At 40.2% G+C, this 19,190-nt stretch overlaps 1 protein-coding gene across 6 annotated transcripts in view; it reads right to left on the bottom strand.

The window, feature by feature from the left end:
• The window catches only part of SLC7A11 (solute carrier family 7 member 11), a 94,536-nt gene that overhangs the window by 33,764 nt on the left and 41,582 nt on the right, over nt 1-19,190 (bottom strand). For all 6 annotated transcript variants that reach the window (XM_030492887.1, XM_030492886.1, XM_030492889.1 and 3 more), the window contains 3 exons: nt 11,606-11,731; nt 9,317-9,416; nt 6,153-6,197 (listed from right to left, as the gene is read on the bottom strand). In XM_030492887.1, coding sequence (XP_030348747.1) covers nt 6,153-6,197; nt 9,317-9,416; nt 11,606-11,731 — 271 coding nt within the window. The remainder of the gene's footprint in view (nt 1-6,152; nt 6,198-9,316; nt 9,417-11,605; nt 11,732-19,190) is intronic.

Below are 19,190 nucleotides of genomic sequence, written 5' to 3'. Positions count from 1 at the left end.
AAATCACTAATACCACATTTCTTTCAGTCCTCACGGATGCCAAGTGTGACTTTAAACTTCAATTAATACAAATTGGTGGTACACATTAGATTAACTAGACATGACAATCACATCATTTAAACCCAATATAAAACCAGTTTCTATCAAACATTTTGATATCCTGATTTTACAAAATGTCTGATGACATCAAGCTTTGGTGACATGCTATACATCTACTGCTTCTCAGTTCCTTAGAAAAGGAGGAATAAATGAAGTGAGAACAACACTGGAAAAATCTAATAGACAAACTGACTAATCTCAGACCCCAAGGTCATAGCAAAGCAATTCATTTCTTGGCTTTTCAACAGCACAAGACATGATTTATCAATCTGAGACCAGGCTTATAAACATTATATATCTCAATAATATGTTCTTTGCACTGTGTAACTTTTTAAACAATGATAGATTGCCTGGGCTGAACCAAAGTTATTTTACAAACAGAAACAGAATATTTACAAATGAAATGAACCAATAAGGGAAGGGAAAGAAAAAGAAGAAAAAAAACAAAAAATGACAAAAGGATTATGCCAAATAGCAGCTATACTTAAGTGCAACTGTAAAGGAATCTAACTTCTTGCTGTAAAATATATTCAGAAAACATGTCCTTTAAATATCTACTATCTATCATTTTGTACAACTGAAATGGAAGACCACTGAAGGAAAAATATTTCCTAAGTTCAGCAACACTAACAAAAACTTGCATTCCCAAAGAAATAATATGACTGAGTTAAAGGAGGACTGTGAATCAATACCCCTAGCTGCCCACTTTATCACAGACTGCCTTGACGTCATTATCGAGTTCGAGTCTCAATTTCCCTTCCCTTAAAATGAAATACTATTTTCTTTCTCTTCCAACAAGAGCCTAATCTTTATGTGAAATGTTTAGGCTCATCATCTGCTCATCCTGAGGATGAGGAACATAGTTTTTTTAAAGAAGGATTCCTTTTGGTCAGCATCTGACACAGTCTGGCCCTGATTTTGACAAGGCTCTGAAGACATTGCTGTAATGTAAAAATATTCCTGTGTTATTTTCTCACATGGAGTTCACTGAAATTCCTGACAAACAAGGCTCTGCTTTGCCTGGGAAGGGAGGAGGGAAGTACTGTTTGGGCATGAGCTGCTTTTAGGGTCTTTATTGAAAAAACTTGGTCTTGAGAGTACAGAGTGGATGCTCAAGAATACAGATGAGCTCAAACACTATGTATAAGAAATGAGTTTGAAAGTTCAACATGCTTGATTTCCAGTCCTCTAAATTTACTGCTCCAAGCAACACAGCGCCTGTCAATTTTCAGGTGACAAATTCTCTCTCAGAGACCCATCAGTTCCTTCATTCACTTATTATTCAGATAATACAATACAACCTCAGTTTGAGTAGGGCTGATCCTTATAATGTAAGAAAATCAAAAAGATCAAAGCTGCATGTGATGTGGCTGCACGAGGTTATTTTGGTGAAATTCTGCTTCAAGGACTATTCATGGAATCATAGAATGGTTAGGGTTGGAAAGGACCTTGAGAAATATTTCATTTCAAACAACAATCATTACTGACCCAGCACACATGCACAAAGTATAATTTTCAAAAGCAAAAGAAATTTGTTATTACACTTCAACTTTGTTCCACATAGTCTAGATAATAAAATTATTTCAGGCTCTTTTTAAAAAAGATTGTACTTTAAAGCAGCTGAACACTGCAACCACAGCTCCTTGTAAAACAAACATCAACTTTGTGTTGCTTCAGGTCCTAACAATGCTGTATGAGGGAAGCACTGTGACAAAGAGGAATAAAGAAATGAGTCCAGGCTTAAAAATGAGACATCAAAAGGGGGTTTAGCAGGAGACAGAAGCAGTTACTTTTACTTCTTATGATAATTTGGGTTATAATAATGTCCTTTTTTTTTTTTTACAAAAGAAGGGACTGTGATGTTTCCAAAGTGAGAATTCAGCACTAGTTCCAAAAATCTGTTAGAAAAATAATGGCATTCACTTTTAGATTTTTTTCCCCCTTTTTCCATTCTCCCTTCCATAATTTAAGGGGCTCTTCCTCTCCACTTGGCTCATTTCCACTCTCAGCTCTCTCTCTCTCCAGGATTTCATATCACCTAGCTATCTCAGTGCCTCAGGCCCATAGTATTCATCTTATTTATAGACCTAAATCTGCAATTTGTTGCACCTGGGCAGACTGCTGAACCTAGACAGACTCCCACAGCTTTCAGGAGCCCTTTCTGCAGGTACAAACAGCAGCTCTGCTGGAACACAAAGGCGGCTTTCAGCTGGGCAAGGTCGCAAGCATCCCCCCCCCACTCCCCTGCCTCGGTCCTACATTTCCAGTGGCACTCGCTGTACTCCAGCAAGCTCTGCTGGTGCTGCACACACCAGAGCAAACAAAGCAATCCCTATCTGCAAAACTTTAATGTCTAAAAGTGTATCTTTCCACCTTCCTGTGTATTTCAGGATATATCCTAGGGCCGTGACCCATCTCTCTCTCACCCTCCACAATACCACAGAAGTGGAAAGGGAGTCGAGGACTCACTACATAAAGAGGGGCTTAAAGCCAGGTCTACACAAACGCAGGTCCTGGACAGCTCTGCTGTAACTCCTCTCTCTGCTAGAGCATTTCTCCATTCTCCCTGCTGCAACTGTGTTATTCGAGGCCAGGTTGGACGGGGCTTTGAGCAACCTGGTCTAGTGGAAGGTGTCCCTGCCCACGGCAGAGGGATTGGATCTAGGTGATCTCTGAGGTCTCTTCCAACCCAACTATTCTATGGTTCTATGATTCTACTCTCCCCACAACTGTTGGGATACACTCCATTATGGGTTTGTAGCAGGGTGGTTAATGTGGGGACAATGCTGATCATTCATCTCAGCACCAGCTGTCAGTTACTCTAAAAGCTGCTACACACCTGGAAATATGCAACTGTGACTGATTCTCAGAAAAACATTTACCTTGGCACACACAGTGCAGAAGGCATCACCGTGCTCACCTCTGTCACTGTATGTAATTTTGCATCCCTAACCACTGACAAACATCACAAATTGCACACCTGGAGCTGTTACAGACTCTATGTGGTTCAAGCCTATACTTCCCTCTCTCCTTCTAAAAACAGCTACATAATAGCTTTGCGGCACTATATGCAACCTTTAACATAAGGCATACAACAGGAATGAAAGGAAAGACAGGAAATGGCCTCAAGCTGCATCAGGGAAGGTTTAGATTGGCTGTTAGGAAAGATTTCTTCACCAAAAGGATTATGAAGTATTGGAAAAGGCTGCCCAGGGAAGTGGTTGAGTCACCATCCCTGGAGGTATTTAAAAGACATGTAGATCTGGCACTTAGGGACACAGTTTAGTGGTGGACTTGGCAGTGCTGGGTTAATGGTTGGAGTCAGTGATCTTAAAGGTCTTTTTCAACATAGACAATCCTACAATTCTATGATTTTAGGTAAAAATATAAATAAAAAATAAATTAAAATAGTAGCTGAGTTCTAATGAACGCCTACAACAGCAGGACAATTAGTGGCTCATCTAACGTCTGCACTGTTTGGTGGGAGCTGAAGCAGTTGCCCATGGGATTAGTCCACACTATTCCCTTGCCCTGTATCTTTAGGAATGGTGGTGGAGCAGGCCTCCATTCAGCAGGAAGTCTTTCCAAGAGAGCCATTCAGAGTTGGCAACTGGATAAAAACATATTCCAACCGTTTTAATTGCTTTGTTTGGGTTAATGGAGTCCAGAATTCCTATTTACAGGTGGTGCAAAGATCTCCACCAGCCCAGCCAGCAGCAACCCACTTGCCCTGCCACCACCTGCTACTATTTAGCAATGTTTAAAATCCCAAGTTCTTCTGCTTATGCCTTTACATTAATTGTGATCGCAGGCACGCTGCTGTAAAACCTGGGCATCTTCCCTTATAATCTTCTCGAACGGCGACCCCAGGAGGAAGAGTGATGAAGGGAAGCTTTAATAGCTTTGCCACAGCATTGCACATGTAACACTGAGCTGTTTTTTCCAGAGCCATCCTGGAATACCCTGAACCAGCCAGGCTAGGTGGCTTGAAGTCCAGCATCCCCACTAGCAGCACAACTAACTTCAGCAGCAATCTAAGGTAACCTGGAGAGCAGAGAAGCTCTCCAGAGATGGTGGGCAGAAAAGACAGTGTCTTCCTGCCTCACATCCCAGATGCAATGAAGAAAACCCCAAAATCTAATTCATACCACTTTTCTTAGCTGTGATACAACATGCTTCAATGGGTTCTTCGTTAAAAACATACAAAAAAAGGAACTATGCCTTTTTGTCCTACACAGCAGAGGGCACAAAATGTTCAAAAATATGACTCAAACCACAAGAAAAAAAGTCGACATAAACCAAAATACCTGTAATAAATATTACCAATAATTTCAGTTAATTGCCATACAGTTAAAGGGACTGCAGAGACACATCAGTGTATGAAAAGTCCCAAAGGGTGATAGGCATGCGCATTTTTAAAACTATTACATAGTATTGATGGTAACCACATGATAATTTACAAATTATATTGCTTCTAGCAAATACTTTTGATCACATCACCAGGTCTTTGGCTCCTAACCCATCACTGCAGAATTTCCTGAAGCAGCAGAAGACCTGGACCAGAATCACTTCACTCCTTTATTTAGTTTGATATTTCCCTCCAAGTCCATCTACCATACAACAATTTTTCAAAAGTAAAAAAAAAAAAAGTGGTTTGGGTTTTTTTCAAATGTCTGTCTCCCCTGACTTTATAAAGCACACAGATCCTTGGTAGTTAAACCCAGATTTGCTACTAGATCATCTACCCTGAGTTCCTGTGTGTCCCAGGCCTAGGAAGCATTAGCCAGATGCTCTCCACTGAGGCAAATGATGTGTTTTACAAAAGCACAGCTCCTAAAAAGGTGTTCTGTCTGAACTGAAGACTGCCAATGAAAATCTAAATTGTACACAGGTATCTGTGTTAATGATTAGTCAAACACCGTGTTAAATATTAATGTCGTATTTGCTACCTGCATTTGTCTGGTTTCAGCTTCCAGTCATAAATTCCTTTGTACACATATCCTGATCACATTAAAGAGCCTGTTAACACCCAAGCCCCATCAAAGCTAATGAAACAATGGAAATCTGCCAGTCTTTCTGCCATCCTCATGTTTAATCATCAATTTCTTTATAACTACTTTCAGGTCTCTCAAGAAAACACTGAACAGCATTGGGCTTGGTTCAGACTCTGAAGAAACCAGCTAAAAATCTTCTGCATGCTCCCTATTCTTTCTTTAGATGTCTCAGATATGTAGCTTCATATTCTCTGCGTTTACAGCGATTGAGGTGTTTTTAAACAGTAAGTTCTTTGGTACCCAGTCAGGCATCTTATTTTAAACACCTAAGAAAATGTTATCTACCCATTAGTTTTTAAGCAAGTAAATTGTTAATTTCCTCAAAGAACACAATTTGACTTGACAAAGCATATTTTATATAATTTTTAGAGAAGGTTAATATTATTACTGGCTGTCTGTACCAAAGCATATCTACCAAAATAGACCTGCCAAATCAAACTCTCCCTAACAGGACAGCTTTTCTTGCCATATTTTACAGACAGACACTGTGAGTGTATTTGTCTCTGCTTTGAAACAAACTCCCACCAATATTCCCTCTTTGTTTAATTGGATCGGATGCTGTACTACATGTATTCAAGATCCTGCAACTCTGAGACGTCTAAAACAAGTAGAACTAAGTATTTGATTAATATTTAAACATAGCAAAACTGCCAAATATTGCAGGAGATAAGTTTCTTGAGCAAGATTTCCCTGACAGGATACCAGTAACTTCCACTGAAAGGAGCCACTGATAGTTACTTGTATCCTGAGGGGGAGAATCAGAGCCCTGGAGATCTACTTAGTTTTCTGCTTTCTGTGCACATAAAAGCAGAATACATAACAAGGTCATGACACACCAAAAATAGCAAATCTTCAAGCAGTTGCAATTCAAATAGATAACAGATCTGCTGGAAAGCAAGCAACTTGACCAGAATGCAGAATTTCTGAAGATCGCTGCTTTTATAGCATTTTAAATTTACAACCATTTCTCAAAAGTCAAGAAAAACATTAGGTACATACTTTTCAGGGTTTTCCACTTCTTCAGTAACAAAATTGAGGTAAAACCTAGAAAAGAGTTATAAAAGCTATTAGAAGTGCTTGGTAGATTTTGAGACTGTATTTCTTTCCCAAAGAATCAAGAAGACGCTTCTAGTTAAGCACTCTGTTAATTATAGCAGACTTTGCAGACCCATGATTGGATTAAGGAGAGTGTGAGATTTCACCTTCCCTCAGCCCTGTGCCCAGGAAGCGAATTCTTAGAAAAGACAGCAAAGTAGAAAAAAAGACAAAAGCTCTTCTATGTCAGCATGGAATTATTCTTTTTCCCCTGGCATACTAGGCATATCATGGTTTACCCTAATCTTATGCACAAACGCACACACATACCCTCAAGCATCATATTCCGTTTGTGATTGCAGCCTTTTACAATTTCAGGTTGTATTGGCAAAAATTCTCATCAAGGTACTCAGCAAGGACTTCTTAACAATAAAAATAAATGAAGCCTCAAAACAACCCTCCTAAAACCAGGATTTTGACACTAGTGTGCCATATATGATCACAAACCCAGGCTGCTAATCCTGTGTGCTCTTGCACAGCCTCCTGTACAGGTTGCTCTCTGATCATATTCCAGCAGCATACAAGAGATAGCTATGTATAGGAATTTATAGGAACTATTCACTGGGCACAGCCCTGCATACAAAGCAACTGTAAGCCTCAAGGTCACTGAACCCTCTGTTCTGCATTTATTAGCACTAGGTCTGTGCATCACTGGATTATACAGATGTGCCTGGCTCAGATGTGGGCTCAAAGTCACATCCTGTCTAATTAAACAGAGCAGTCAATACAGTGCTTATGCTTGCTTTCTGCTTTTATGCAGAAAGACAAATGATATCTGGCCCAAGAGTGCTACAGTGAATAAACAGATGGCACCTGAGCTGGCAGAAAGTCTGGGAATCTTTCCTCCATCACAAGTCTTAGAACAGATCTGGGTTAGCAAAACGATTTAGCTCTGGATTGTGGTTTTAAAAAAATGCAATTTTGTAACCAAGCACTAAATTCTGTAAAAACTATATTTGCCATTTATACAACCACCTCAGTACTTTTTTCTAAACTTGGTATTTCACAGAGCACAAAGGAAGAGGTTGGGGTAGTTCAAAGGAGAAAAGGCTTCTGAAGAGTAAGACGTTAAGCTACTTCTTTCTGGTCTTAGTCCTGTTCTAGACAGAAGTAACCTGACAGCCTGGCATCAGTGACGCAGAGACATGCTTCCTTGCATTCTTTTCTATATTTGTCCTTTTTCACTCAGCATTTTATATATTAGATTGTCTACACTTGCTCTTCACATGGATGAGCCCACGCATATACAAGATACCACCTTTGGTTTGTTCTTTAAAGCTGTGTCATTGAAAATTAATAGTCTCATAGGCTATGCATAAAACTCTGCCTGCATCCTCAGACATAACACCAACACTTGTAACACTCCTTCACATTCAGCTTATTGGATTGATTTAGCCCCATGAAACTGTTAGTGCAAGGGTATTGACACTCCACTTAATGGTCTGCTCTCCTATGCTCTGAGGCAATCAATTTGAGCTGGTGACATAGACAAATAGGCAGCTGTGAAGAACCACTAGCCAAATTAGGTCTTTTCTTGCTAATTTCTTTTATAAGTAGCGAATAAGAACCTTGAAATAAAAGTCAGAAGGTGCAAAGGAAAAAACAGAGATTATTTTTATAGTGGAGGTTTGGAACGTTAGGTGGAAAATTAAAAGAAATGGGAAAAAAACAACAGAATAACAGTATTTTTGGTGCAGCATTTTACAGCAAACAAACTGTACTTCAGTGATGAATAATAGTAAAGTGCTGTTAGAATTGCCTTCATACAGAAATGTACAGTTAGGTTAATATTTTAAAAGTGAGAAACCGTCACATGTATGGATATGAGAAACAAGGGCAGTTTTATGAGAGAGAGCAAAGAAGGTAGAGACTGTCTGCATAATGAGTTCAGTTTCTTTGAGGCTTCAAAATACCAGGCTCATATATATATAGATAAGATATATTGAGATATATCACAGATAAAGGCTTTAGACTTTCTTGGGTTTTCACCACCACCACCATTTAATATAAAAGCTCTGTTCAGTATTTCAGCACACATGTTTGTAATACTCCTGCAATCTGGGAGTTACAGACAGGCAGAGAACTAAAATGCTCAGCCCACTGTCCGTCCAAATTAAATAAATAAATCCCTTATCTCTCAGCCCTCGCCTTTTTATGCAAGATGAAGGACTTGACTGCCTGTGAAGCTATGGAAAGGAAAGGGAAGACCTGCAGACAAAGCTGCCTCAGAATAAACCCACTCTGTGCATTGTAGTCATCTTTTTTCCCCCCACACTGCTGCTGCAAAAGTATGTTGGCGCTGTGCAGTGTGGAGCCCTCACTAAGCATGAATAAATCGTAAGGCAGATTAGAAGCAGCAGCATCTTTCAAACCAGCTGCTATGTACTTTGGTGGGGAAAGGGAAAGGACTTGAAAGAAAGTTCTGACTAGGATACTTAAAGGCAAGATTCTCATACCTTTGCTTACAGTCAATAGCACTTGACTTCCACAGAAGCCAGTTGTACTTCTTGTACAGTGAGGTCCAAACCTCTCAGAGCAAGAGACATAAGAATCTAACATTTTATCTTGTTTTGTGGTCTATACTGATGTTATCATGGTTCGCTTCTTATTCTTCAAATACTGCTTTTACAAAGCAAAGGCTGAGGTCCACATAACTTTGTAACAGTTCCTAGACTTATTTTTCATGTAATTACTTACTTGCTCAACAAAAATTAAAGCTTCATTATCCCTTTTATCCTTTTATCAAATTACTTGATGAAAATTTAGAAACATTCCTTTCTTGTTGCCTTTATTTCTGGTCTTAAGAACAGAAATAAAAGTCTGAGGGTTGGTTTTTTTTTTAGTGTTCAGTGCATGTTTACTTACTGTACACGAGAGAAGAAAAATCTTTCCTTTATAGAGCTGTTTGCAGAATAACTACTGAGCGTATGGAACAGTGGTGAGATCTACCCTTACTACACGATGCAGTTAGAATGTGATGCTCATTTCTTCATACAAATAAATCTCTTTGTTAGAGCATATATAGTGTTAGTTTTCAGGATAAATACTCACAAGTTTCAACAACTTACCAGCCTGAATAGGCATACATTCCTGAATAGAAAGCAAGTGGTAATCCCATAATACTGGCATCATTCCCCGCAAAGGCATTTTTAAAGTGCTGTGTTTCTCCTGCAACATCAACAGAACAATATTGAAAAATCAGCTCTTTTGTCACCTCCTGCTTTATAACAAATAAATATATCACACCACGCAATATTCAATCACCCAGCAGTTCACTAACTTCCAGTTCTGCCCTTGACCCTAATTTCTGACCCAACCCTTGCAGCCATAAACTGCCACCAACTGTAAAGGCTTTGTGGCGTCACTAAGTCATGCAATAGCAGAATTTGACCTATTAGGTTTTTTTCAAAGCATTCCGAGCTTGATGACACTCACTGCACTATCATCTCCAGCAGTGACTTATAACAACATGAAAGAGCAGAATGAGCTCTGGTTTTTGCTATGGAAAATTTCACTTGTTTCACATTTTAATCAGAAGGAACATTGCTAGCATTTCACTCACAAGGAACATTTTTAAGGTAAATAAACCCAGTATCTCTACCACTGAAAGATTAGTAACTCCCTTTATAATTAGTACTGTGTTAATATTACACTAAGAATTACAGATCTATAAATGCAAACATTTAAGAGTTGCATTATGCTCTTACTCATTTACAAGGTCCTTCATGGTTTCTAAGACCTCCCTACAATATCCCAGATTTCCTGAGAAGCAATGATCCTCCAGTGAAAAGGAGCAGGAAAAAACAGAATTCATTCACACTTCAATTAGCAATAGGTCAAATCCTCTACCCTTTACTCAGTTTTTACCGAACTCTCAGTCTAAATTCCCACCAAAGAAGAGGCTTTTTGGGGTAAGGAGAGCTGTGGCCAGAGTAAGGTCCCAGTGGGGAACCAGGGACACTATCCAAGCTACTTAAGCGCAGCAAACACCATCCAAGCCTGGGTCTGGCCTGCTTCAAAGGTCTAGGAAAAATGGGGCAGATGGGAACAGAGGGGCATTTTGCACATGAAAGGAGGTAAGGGAAGAGGCATTGCATCTGCCAGAAAGGAAGTGAAAAACACGAAAACAGAAACAGTGACTCAGTGGAGTACTACACAGGAAAACTTTTATTTCAGAGTCTATTGCTAACCACAGAGAGCCGCCTGTCCTGAGCAGCTGAGCTCACCACAGAACCTAGCGCTGTGCTGTTGACTCAGACAGGATGGTTTGTGCAGCATCACAGCAGAGCATCCCAGGGGCAGAGCCAACAACCATGATAGTTTTTTGTTAGATAAAATCTGTCACCAATTAATTAAAAAGTGCTCCCCATTCTGACCCTCTGAGCTGAATGGCTTCTTGAGCTCTGTGTAGTTAGTCTCTAGCATTATTGTAACGAGAGCGAGCTAGGGCTTCTCACCATCTCACACCCGCTGCCGACAGGGCTCTAATGGAAAAGCCTCTTCAGGTAGCTGAGCGTATCTCAATGAAAAGAGTTTCTCTGCCGGCATGGATTTACCCAAACAACTTCCAGAGAGCCAAGGAAAGGCCTCCACAGCCGTGTTCGTGCTGGGTGCTGCTGGGGAGAACAATGGTGTGTTTTCACACTCCTTGCTTATATAGCAACATTGATAAAGTATGTAGAGTCGTTCCGTCCTTCCAAACACTTCTGCTCTGCTTTCTTATGCTTGGGTTAGCCCCACACTATTGCCTTTAGCTGTATGCTTTAGTTTTTCACTTGGAAGAAGTAAAGCATGCCTGCAGCATGAGCATCCAGTACTTGTAGGCAGGAAGCCCATGGAAGCAATAGCCGACTACAGTTTCTCTTGCCAGTACAGCACCTTTAACTTCACAATTTACATCACCAAAGTGGTAGAACAGCATCCATTATACCGCTTCTTTCATATATTCCCGAATTCTGAGCCTCCTGCACCACCACATACCCAGGACCAAACAGACTAGGCACTAGCCCAGTTAAAGGAGACATACTCTGCATGTGCTTTGGGGAGGGATATATCCATCCTGTCCCTGTCACAAAGTTCAAGCCAAAGGCAAACTATAGAGAAGAGCAATCCTGTCACTATTTAAAACATGACTCTGATCCGAATAGACTCATTGGCATCCTGAAGGAAATACCAGTTCGTCCCAGTGTAGTTCCACTTCTAATCAATTACATGACAGTACAGAGCTTTAGTTAAGCAAGCACCGACTAATTAAGAGATTTTGCTGCTATAAGCATAATTTGGTGGAGACAGGTGGGGAAAAACTGGGGAGGGTAAAGAAAAAAGCACTTTAAAAGCATTTACTTTTCATTTCATACCTTTAATTAGCTGGATAACTCCAGGGACTATAATTATCAGAATTGCTACAAGCTTGCAAAAGGTAAGGAAAATCTGTATGCGGGCACTCCAGCTGACACTCGTGCTATTCAGGACCATCACCAGTGCTGTAAAGGGAAAAAGAAAAGTCAGAAAGAAATAGTCGTGCTGCTGAAATTGTCACAAAATTCTTCACCAGCAGAGAGGCCGTGCACACCATAGATCCTGATGCGTTAAAGGAAATACACCCCGATAACCTTCTCCAGCTTCTGCCATTCTCTGCCTCACTCCCTCCACACCAAATTACAGCTTTGTTTACCCAGAATTGTTACCTGCTGGCAAACAATGGGCTGGCAGGACCCTGTCTTGAATAAAAGAAACTAATTGCCCAACCCTTGTCACTCCAGATTTCTGTATCAGTGCCAGTTTGGGTAGAGATTTACATTTTCAGAAAACAATAACCATTAATGATCATATTAAACTTTCACACCCGCATTTAGCCCTCACATAAATTGGTCACTCAGTCACTATCTTATTTACCCTTGCTCCTCTTTTCCACTCTTTCTCCTCTCTTATTTCTGTACCACCAGATATACAGGAAGGCAAGAGTGCAAGTAACATGCCCATCCTTGCTGGGTATTGGTGAAGAAACAGAGACTTCTAACTTTTGAAAACAAAGCCCAAGTCTGCAACATGTAGAGAGATAAGTGAGAAGGACTTTTACTTCCTGTCTGCTAGGCTCACATCTTCTGGGTCAGGGAGGGCTTCTTCTGGCCTTTACTACAGCACTGAGTGACAGTAGGACAGTAAGTCTTACCATTCGATTGCCAGTTATTCTAGCTTATTTAAACTGGAACCTTATTACCGTGGAAAAACAGAATCAAAGGAGGAGTTTAGATTTTTATTTTTTTTTTTAAAGTACGTAAAGAATGGAAAATGAGTCATTTCACTAGATAAAAAGTCCTGTTCCCCCTCTGCTCCAGGGAAAGGAGAACATAGTCAAACAAGCCTACTGACTCATCTTCTCTTTCTTGTCATCATATGAAGCTAATGAATTAGCTCCTCACCATAGTCCTCACATACTTCAAACTCTCTCAAGAGCACTGGTTCCTCTATATCATCAGCCATATCAACACACCCCAGGGTACATAAAAACACAAGTTGATATCTCCTACCAGAGTCTGGGAGCTAGTTTGTACGAGCTAGCATTGTAAATCTGGCATGGTACAAACTTTCTGGCAGCAAACCACACTGATTTGTCCCAAGTGTTTTATATAGATTCTGTTCACCAGCAAGGCCAAAACATACATATCATAAAAAATTCTCAGTTTAAACAAAAAGTTTAATGGAAAATGAAGAATATTCCAAGTAATCTGTATTCCAATGTATTTTTAAGATATTTATAATGAAATAAAAATTCCAAGAAAAAGCATACGAAGTATTTTCTGGAATTTTTGTCTGGGAGGAGAGCGCCCCACTCTCAAATGTACAATTTACAAAGTCAACATAAATTCGCAACATCACTTAACGTGAACTTTTCACCAAAAAAAGATCTTAAAGGTCAAAATGTTTTTCCAGTTCTGTATTTCACCATATTTCGGAACTGAGGCATTCTTATCTAAGTCACCAAGTAATCACTTAGACTTCTGCAAAGTTCCCCTTGAGATCCAAATACTTATTTTTTGCTTTATTACTTCCATGTATACCTATACTTGGCAGGAAACAAAATCCCAGGGGCCTGATTCATTACTCTGTTGTCCCTGACATATCTTCATTTTTAAATGCTGAAAGATCCATTTTGGTTGCTGCTGAATACTAGCAGTGATTGAAAGTCCTCCTCTTTTCCCAGGGCTTGATTACCAGGAAGGTTAACAACTGTCATTTAAGCAAAGTATACTCAAAATATTCAGTTGACCAACAGTATTTACTTATAAAGGACTTATAAAGAAAATCCAATGCCATAAACAAGCACTGGCTTATTTCAAATTTCCTAGAAAGTTCAGGATATCATACCTTTCTTTCCCAGAAGATGAAGCCCAGTCAGAGACCACGCCACAAGAAAATATCAAGGAAGAGTTTTATGTGTAAGAAAGTATCAGATATTGACATCCAGCTTATCCAGAGTTCAAGCTGACTGCATCTGTCTGTTACTTTACACAGGTCAGAATAGGTAGCATGAGCATCCTCCCTGCAGAGAGCCCCCCTCAAGGTTTTCTAATGCATCGGTTTCACCTTCCTGATACACACACAAGAATGTCACTGGACAGCAAACTAGTACAAACACTAAGGTCAGCTCACACAGAAACTCATAACCTTCCTTGCTGGCCAGCCACTCACAAATCACAGTCCCAGATCTGTTGGACAGCTACCCCAGCTTGAAAGAAAAAAATGCAGGCTGGTATTTTCATGAAGGCAGCCTGCTCACAAGCAGTGTTAAAATCTTCTCCTTTCCCAACTGTGAGCTCCAGCCAGCCAAATGTTTCATCTGAGGCTTTCTAATGAAATAGTGAAAGCAAAATGGACACTGCGAGGACCTTCATTTAATTGGGAAGCTGAAGGGACACTACACCTGCACAGTCCAGCGCACATGCTGTTAGTTTTGATGGTCCTCTGTAAAAGTAAGTCCTTTGCAGTGTTGGGCAACTACATAAATATTGCAGTTCAGGTTGCAGGGCTGGCACTTAAGTTCTTGTAAGAGTTAAGACTGATTTGGTATTTTGGGGAATTTCATTTATTGGACTTACTAGGCTACAGAAATTTACTGCCTACTTATAACACATTTAGTCTTCACAGTTGTATGTGCATAACAGACATACAGGGATATGGGGCTTATGCTATTATCATGTATCAGCACCATACTGGTTGTATTAGCAAATGGATAGAAAAAGGAAACAGAGGAGTCATGAAGAAAGCTGCTAAAGAGCAGGAAAAGCATATGACAGCTGTGCCAGGATTCAAGAAGGAAATTATATCTTGGGACTGTGGTCATTATTGAGCACATCACTTCTATGAATAGGGCCTTATGGAGATACTTCAAGAAACTGACTGCAGACACTTTGATACAGAATCACATCAAAGATCAGAAGGAAGCAGCAACTCCCCAGACAAAAGAACAGTGAAAAGAGGACTCATGTCTAACTTTGCTAACTAGAAGTCAGGCATCTATCACGGCTGCATCCTCAATGAGGATACAGTTACCTCCAGAGGATGAATAACACCTCTTTCAGATGCCCATCTCAGATGAGACGAGTTGTCTTCAGGAAGCGCCTCTTCCCCTCGTTCTTCACTACGGGGAGCATAGACAATTACCTTAAACTAAACACCTAACTAAAAGCAAGATGAATCCTGACTGATCAGAATAGGGAGGGAAAAGAAAATGGGGTTCATGAACAATCAAACACAATGGTAACACCGACCATGTTGCTTTTCACAATCTCTTTCCTTCACACAGCCACAGCTATAGCTGGATAATGAAATCTAATGGGAGAAGTAACAGTAAGCATTACATCCTGGCCTACTTTTCAAGACTGTACGCACCATTGCCACAGCAGGAAACCAAGATAACTGCCCTCCCCTCACTTGTCAGGCTTTTAGGGTCAAGACATTCACACATAGCAAAAAAAAAAAAATACCCTCAATTTGCAGATCCTAATGTGTCAATTAAAACAGTCACAGGAGGCACAAAAGCACCCATCAGAGCAGCTTTTGCTATCCCTGCAAGCCAAGAGACGTCTTAATTTGAACTGCTTGTCTGAAAACTGTCAGCAGTAGAGAGCAACTGTATGTAACATTTGCCATGATGGGGAGAAAAAAAGCAACCATAGACTCACATACACACCAAATTTATGCCAATAAAGCTTTGGGCTGGAGTATTTGCCAGCAAGCACTGATAGATGTGTACAGCTGACCTTGGTTTTCAAGCATAACACTGCCTCTAACAGCCACAGTTTTTAACAGCCTTATATTTGAGGCATTTTGGCAGACCTCCAAAAAAAAGGGGGGGATATTATATATCATTGTAGTGCAAAATGCCCAAAATACACATGAATGAGTGTAAAAACTTTAAAAACATGTGCAAGTTGTCCCAATTTTTAATAACTGAAACCTGTTTATCTGTTTTCTGATATAGGGACCGAGTGAAAAGATTTGAACAGTTAAGATTGCTTATCTATTTGGGTTACATATTGATAGTAGAGTTCAATACCTTTGCACAACATAATTTATCCCTCCCTGTTACCAATATACTTAAGCTTACCATTATCAGAAGAATTGAAAGATACTGATAAAGCAATATATGAAAATAGGGAGGATTTGCACTGTCTATCACCATGCTTTGCAATCGTGTTAAGCACGGTGATAGGATGTTTCTTCATTGTAAGAAACAAATATGGAGTCTACCACCTTTCATATAAAGAGAAAAATGAATTTTTAACTCTTTCTCCTAAACAGACCATCTTCAGCAACAGAACAAAGATGGACATTATCCCTTCCTTCTGCTTTGTGTCCTGAGGCTGTTGTGTCCAGCTCAAGCAAAGTCGGCATTTAAAAGGCCTGTCCTCCTGCTTGTGTTTTCTTCAGCTGCCCTTCCTTATGCTGGGGCATATCCAGGTTCTCTCTCCTCTACCTGGCCACTTATTTTCATAAAAATTGTAGTAACTAGATATCTTTGAGCTGTCTGCTCTTCTCTCAGGTACAGACCAAGATATTCATATCCAGTATTTGCCTAGTTTTTCTCCTTGCAGAGATTCACTTGAGAAATACCAAGTGAATAAAAGTGATTTCTAAGTTTGGAAAGAACAGGCAGCCTTTGCTTCAGAGGTTCAGAAAGCTGTGGTATCTGCAGAGAACCTCCACACAAGCACCCTTCTCTCTACCAAGCCCCTGAAATGCCTGGACTTTTTGGTTGGTTGGTTTAATAAAAAAATAAAAAAAAAGCAGGCATCATACTGTGGAACAGAATAAAGATTGTTTAAAATTGCTCAGAACAGAGATGATTTTGAGGGGAATTTTGTGCCCAGCACATACTTTTCTTCTTATAAATACAAAACCAAGAATGAGGGGGTTTTTAAAGATTACCCTCTCCAGTAGTTCCATTTTAGGTCTCATCTGACCTACATCTTCTCTGCAGCACCATTGTTCCTTTTCCACAACAGAGAGACTGAGGTGGAGTGGTGGGGATCAGAACAGGCTGTAACCCCTCTATAAGAAGTACTTATTTGCAGCTTGCAGAAGAGCAACAGTATTTGCCACTCTCTATCATAATTCTGGTTGCATCCATCTCGAGCAACCTTCTAATAACAGGCTTAAATTGCAGAAAAGGACGGGGGGAGGGGAGGGGTGGAGGAGAAGAGATGTCTTGTGACAAGGATAGAGAAAAATGGGCCACAGTATTAGATGAGGCTTTAGAAACTCCCTTACTGGCGATTTTAAGACCAGTTTAGACAAATGTCTCTCAGATATTGTTTAGATACACTGACTGTGTTGGGGGGCAGGAGATCACCTGCACATTTTTCAGAATCTCTTCCTGCTCTTTCTAGTATGATCAGAAATGACAAGGTAAAAACTACAGAACAAAGTCTCACACAAGGACAGAGTTTAATGGTGCTTCCCACTACCTTTCCCTCATGCAATAAAGACAGATATGCAGTAAGCACTCTGTCATGAGGCGCAAGAGGGAGAAGGGACCAGAACTGGATAAGAAGACAAAAGGCAGTTCACTTCCTGATTAACTTAAAATTTTCAATGGAAGCAGAGACTATCTTTGGCACCATTAAATTGGATTATAAGATCTTCAGGGCTCCAATGTGTCTGCTCAGCTCAACACCACCTTAATCTTACCTATCACTCTGCCTACATGCACAATACAAAACATTCATAACAGTTACCACCAAAATAGCTAATTCCCACCCTACGAAAACAACAATCTCATTGCTCTGGGATCCCTGAGCTTAAGTATAGCATATAATCAAAAGCTACTACAAATGAAAGTCCACTGTAGAGCATACTGCAAATAATAAAGATTGAGCCTCTGGCATGTCCCTCTCAGTGCTGTCCCATTCATTGCTACAAACTTTATACAAGAATCCCTTCCTTCAGTGACATGACAGCTCATCCTACCTGTCCTACAGAGACCCGCGCTCACCATACAAGCACTCTGCTGTGAACTCCTCTCTCCCTTTAGGCTGTAATTATTTCAGCATAACTCCACCACCCCTTCTCTATTCTCCCCCCCACAATGCTACTTCTTTGTTTAATTACTTTGCAGTGCCCTGGCTTATCACACAGATTTTCAATTAAATTAAAAGCAATAAAAACCTATTTTGAATTGTTCACTTATTGTGCTTGAATCACATGCACTTAACAAAATGCTTTGATGGAGTCCTCACTTAACATTCCTTCTGTCTCAGTGACCTTGAAGTTACTGAACATCTGTTTCACCCTTATCTTGCACTGAAATATTTTAGACAGATGTAGCTATAAAAAGTCATTGACCTCAAAATTCAAGCCCTTAATTCAATTATTCCTATGAAACCTATAGTTTGTGCATAATTAAGTTAGAAAGAAATGTGGTCACATACTGATTTTTTTAACACTCTGAGCAGAAGGGAACTCTTGTCAAGAGAGCGCCTACAAAAAAACCGCAGTAACCTGGATACTGGAAATTTCAATGTCAATTGAACTCCCTACCCCAAAGAAAGAAAAAGGCATCTGAACCTATTACTGTGCAAAACTGAAGGGGTCTCCTGTGTGCCTTTGATCATTTTGCATGTCTTAATTCCTTTTTCCGGTCCTTTTGTTCCTGATATGTGCATTGACCAAATTGAAAGGAACAATCTGTTACTAATTACTCAGGTCTGCTCAGCACTCTCCTCCCAACACAGCTGAACACGAATGTGTACACAATTGTGCAAGGAGCAACTTCACCAGGGACCAGACAGAACTGAAAACAAGCCTCTAGTGCTATAGGCACCCTGCTCCAGAGTCCCATTCATATCATGATTTGTGTCTTCCTGTATCATATCCACTCCAGCCCAGGTATACTGTAAAGCTCGTGGTCTCGGGGTAGCCCTCCTCCTTCCACTGGCAATTATTGATTGTAGCCCTACATGATCCTTTTCACACTAATTTCAAAGTCAGCAAGAGTAGGATGAGCTGCTGGTAACAGACATGCATTTTCACCAAGCTGCACACCCTGCTCCCAAAGTCATCAGTTGGGTTCCTGCTTCCCACACTGCAAGTGCCCCAATCAGTTTTATTGCTATGAAGGACAGAGTGGCACTAGGGAAGATGATCTCATGTTGCCTGTGCTCCACTCGAGACAACTACATTTCTTCATGGCATCATACTTGGCACTCAATTGCCTCCTAAAACAGAGGTAGAGCAAAGCACTTAAAATCAGGCAGTCATTCTTCCATATCTCTGGCACTGGCTCACCATCTCTTAGGGACTGAAATTGCTTACACAAAAGTAATGAGAGTTCTGCCATTAATTCAAGTGGCAACAGAATCAGCCTTGGCAATAGATTTTCCCTGCCATTAATAAAGGCTGCTATTCTCTTTACTATTGCGTATGTTCACGAACACACAT

This window comes from Strigops habroptila, chromosome 7 (assembly GCF_004027225.2).
Source record: "Strigops habroptila isolate Jane chromosome 7, bStrHab1.2.pri, whole genome shotgun sequence".
NCBI classification, from domain to species: domain Eukaryota; kingdom Metazoa; phylum Chordata; class Aves; order Psittaciformes; family Psittacidae; genus Strigops; species Strigops habroptila.
Note: the sequence above shows the minus strand (reverse complement) of the source record. Positions and strands in the feature narration are given on the sequence as shown.